Source organism: Propithecus coquereli, unplaced genomic scaffold, assembly GCF_000956105.1.
Source record: "Propithecus coquereli isolate 6110/MARCELLA unplaced genomic scaffold, Pcoq_1.0 Scaffold9, whole genome shotgun sequence".
NCBI lineage: Eukaryota > Metazoa > Chordata > Mammalia > Primates > Indriidae > Propithecus > Propithecus coquereli.
The window spans coordinates 10,852,249-10,856,362 of NW_012155284.1; the positions used below are offsets into that span (position 1 = coordinate 10,852,249).

Sequence of the window (4,114 nt, forward strand, 5' to 3'; positions counted from 1 at the left end):
AGAGCAAGACTCTGCCTCAAAAAAAAAAAAAAAAACAAAGATAATCATAAACTGCTCTTAATCTAAAAAGTAGGAAGGATATAAGTAAAACATATAAATAAGATGCTTCTTTACTAAAGATTGTGTGTGCCTAGGTATGTATACTCCTGTATGGAAAGATGTTTTAACAACTAATATTTTGGTGACAAGGATTTTTTTGGTGGTAGAATTTAAAGTGATTCATTTTTCTGTATACAATTCTGTATTGTTTGAGGTTTTTTGCAGAAACGATGAATTGCAATAGGAAAAGTAATATAGCTGTTTTCTTTTAAATAGGAAGGGATAGATATACATAGAATATTGCTTTGTAATATTTAAGTACATTTGTACATTCTTCAATTTGGAAAGACTTTCATCCAAAACCCAATTTCACACTGTGCCAATAGGCACAGTGGTTCATGCCTGTAATCTCAGTACTTTGGGAGGCTGAAGAGACCCCATCTTTACAAAAAATTTTAAAAATTTAGCCAGGTGTGATGACATGCATCTGCAGTGCTTGCTATTCTAGAGAATGAAACAGGAGGATTGCTTGAACCCAGGAGTTGGAGGTTGCAGTGAGCTATGATCACGTCACTAAACTCCAGTCTAGGTGACACAGTGAGAGTTTGTCTCAGAAAAACAAATTTGAACTATTCTTCAATGAAATTAGTTCGATAATTACTAGCTAAATTTTTATCAAGTATAATAGTACAGTATAAAGGATGCTGTGTCTCCATAGATTAGCATCAAATTCTATATAATAAACAAATAGCAGGTTTGAATTTACCATATACTCTTCACTTTCTTCTCTATAGTCATCCAATTCTTTATCCAGTCGAGAGAGTTCTTTATTGACCTCATCAAGTTCTGCTTGTAAGCTCTTGTATTCCTGCAGGCCAGTGTCAAAATCTCTCTTGTAGAGTTGTCTTTCTTGATCTGAAGTGATAGGTGGATATTCCCTAAAAATTGAGAGGGAAAATGACTACATAAACACTGACATAAAATCCAGCATTTCTTCCACAAAGATAATAAAACTGGTGGGGTGTGGAGAATGACATTCACCTGATTTCTTTTTGTATCTTATGGGCAGAGGGAGGTAGGATACGAATAATTTCTATTAAGAATGATTATACTCTATATCCTACTGCTCATTATTAAAAAATTATGCCTATATAATTTTTAGAAATGAAGTTGAAAATCATTTCTGAAACTTAAGGTTCAAGTCATAGGTGCTCATTTATTCTCAATACACCATACCACATGATAATGGATGAATTATGTTTAAAGTCTTAAAACTGGAATTCTGGAACACAAAGCCTGTTTTGATCACTGCAGTGGTAGAGCAGCTGACTGGAAGTGGCTGTTTCCTGCTAACACCCACACTTTTCAAATTGGCTTCTTTATTTATTTTTTGGTCTTGTTTTTCCTGAGTGGAAATAGCTTATTTTGTTCTTTCATTATAAAAGTAGACATTACATGAGCTCACTGTAAAAATAATCTGGCAATTCATCAAAGTATGAAGAAGAAAAACTGAAATTCTGTATCACTTGGATCTTTCAGTTCCTATTCCTTACATAGGAAGATGATGCTATTAACCTGTAAATCCACTGAGAAAATACTCTGAACTCTTTCACAAAACTAAGGAGCTTTATAGCAATATGAAATGTCAAATTTTGTATCTATCTTCAATTTACAGAGGAGAGAAATTAAAGAGATTTGATCAAAAGGGTTATAAGAATTCAGGATTTCTGATAGTTTTCAGTTAAATCTTCCATGATACAAGTCAGGCAACTATTTTATAGATATGCGGCTGAACCAGGCCAAAAACCCCTGGGGACAGAGAGGAAGATGAAGTATCAGATTCATCAGTGAACAGGGGATTTCAAGCTATCCATGCCCCACCCATCCCTAACACCATTCACACCACAACTATTTCTGATGTGTGTCCTAGTTCTCAGAATACTTGGGCTTAAAACAGGTACACATCACATGCAAGTAAATTTGGTGATGGTGGACAAGAACACAGCCTTAGCCTGAACACGAAATTGTTACTTCAATTGTTTACAAAACTGTTTGCCAAAGTTCTCTGGATTAAACTTTAAAAGAAAATCTGCTCTTATGAAAGCTTAACTTAAAAGTTATCGCCAAAAGAAAGCCACAGCACTGGTCTGGGAATTTTACAATCAGTAAAACAAAGTTCCTCTATACTTTTATTTATTTGAAAAATCTTTCTTGGGTGAATTTAAGAACATGGTGAAGTTCATTAGCCATGTTGTGGAAAGCTGAAAGAGCTGGTTACTGCCAAACATATTCCCACCACTTCAATATTTATTATGAAAGGGTACTAAGGAGAAAACCAACACAGCACAAAAAACTGTCTCCAGTCCTAGCTGACAAAGAATGAAATTATACCATTGACTCCAGTTTAGGAGGCGACAACTCCAAAACCTGGTTGGCCCCGCCTTAATAATCAGAAGGTGCAAGTGGCTCCAGGCAGAAGAGAGTCGGCCTGGTACCTGATCCAGTCCTCCTCCAGCTCATCACAGGACTCGCCGCCAGTCGTGTAGTCTGTTTCGTAGTGGTCCTGCTCCATTCTCTTTGACTTTCCTGCTCTTCCCTTCGTGGGGGCCCTTTTTGAAGGTGTCTCAAAGTTACCACTGCTGCTGTAACGAGGCTGCCTGAAGTCATCCAGAGGTGAAGTCAGTGGAAGCTCCTGAACCACCTCAGGCACCCTGATAAAAACAGGTGTCATTGTTCAGTGACCACTGGGTACACTACAACCCCTTGCCAGTACAGTGTAACCACAAACAGCAACAATACTAAACACCAAGAGACATTTACACACAGGCGCACTCACTCCAGGACTTTATATGCTCAACACAGAGCAGATGCCTAGTTTCCTGCATTCAATTTGGCAGCAGCTCAGAATCCTGAAACATGAGTAGCTTCAGGGTCCGATTTAAGAGGGACCCATATTTAAACCTTCTAAGTAAAATGGATCTCAGATTTCACCTTAGGAAGTTCAGGCTGACCTAACTAAGAGGTGTTTACCTGACCTGTGCCAGGGACTTACTCTACAAAAGGCGGTCAGGAAATAATGATCATGATTCTTTTCTACAGGTTCTTCCAGTTCCAAGGAATGCTGCGTGGGGAAGAATGAACATACAGATCTACTTTTAGAAGCTGACTCTCAGAGATAAGCTCTTTGTAATAGTACTTTTATACTGCCATATATCAATTCTCTTTTCAAGACAAAATCTTGAAAAACTAAAATCTAAATTAAAAAGTTAAAAAGCTTTATATTGTAATGAATTAAAGAGTTTAGGATGCTTTTTAAAATTGCTGTTAATCTTGAAACCACATAGAATGAACGCAAGAATTACCACTGTACTAATTTTTTTCTAATGCTATTCTTTAACATTACATCTGATTTTAAATTGCGTGTAATGTTCCTGCCACAAGTATGAAAACAAAGCCCAACACAGTAATAAAATACCAAGAGCAGTGGCAAGTATAAACTATTATACTTCTGAGTAACAGAAATACAAAGTTTCACTTTCCTCTGTAGTAGAAGGGCAGGAACAGAAATGAAAAGACCAGAGAAAGAGCCCGAGACTTTCTAAGTATCAGCCTTGCTATTCAAATCAACTGTTAAAAATGTCTGAAGCCTTTTACTTAATTGTTGTCAATTTACAGATACTATAATCTTGAACTTCATCCACCAGATTACTCTGTTTTCTAGGTGATTCAGAGCCACTTGATTCTGTTGTCAGAGTCTTAGATTTCTAATTACACTACATTTCTTGTACACCCCCTAAAGTACGTGTGTAGTTGGGGTAGTGATGGTATTTATTTCTACTTGCAAAATGTATTCAGGTAATATGGCTTTGTGTGCTATGTTAACACTACTTGTAATGGAGGGAAAATGTGACTTTCACCATGAGTCAATGATTAACAAGTTCCTAGATACTCTGCCAAAACTGCCGGGTACTATGCTTCTTGCTTTGAGGTAGCAAAACAAAACCTTTAGAATGCAGTGGATCTGTTTGAGGAGTAGAGGCCTGAGAGAGAGGAAGCTAATGGGCAAAAGAAATTT

The 4,114-nt window shown here is 36.9% G+C and overlaps 1 protein-coding gene across 3 annotated transcripts in view; it reads right to left on the reverse strand.

The window, feature by feature from the left end:
• The window catches only part of OCLN (occludin), a 53,293-nt gene that overhangs the window by 6,135 nt on the left and 43,044 nt on the right, over window positions 1-4,114 (reverse strand). For all 3 annotated transcript variants that reach the window (XM_012664631.1, XM_012664633.1, XM_012664632.1), the window contains exons 6-7: window positions 2,535-2,750; window positions 806-977 (exon numbers count right to left, since the gene is read on the reverse strand). In XM_012664631.1, coding sequence (XP_012520085.1) covers window positions 806-977; window positions 2,535-2,750 — 388 coding nt within the window. The remainder of the gene's footprint in view (window positions 1-805; window positions 978-2,534; window positions 2,751-4,114) is intronic.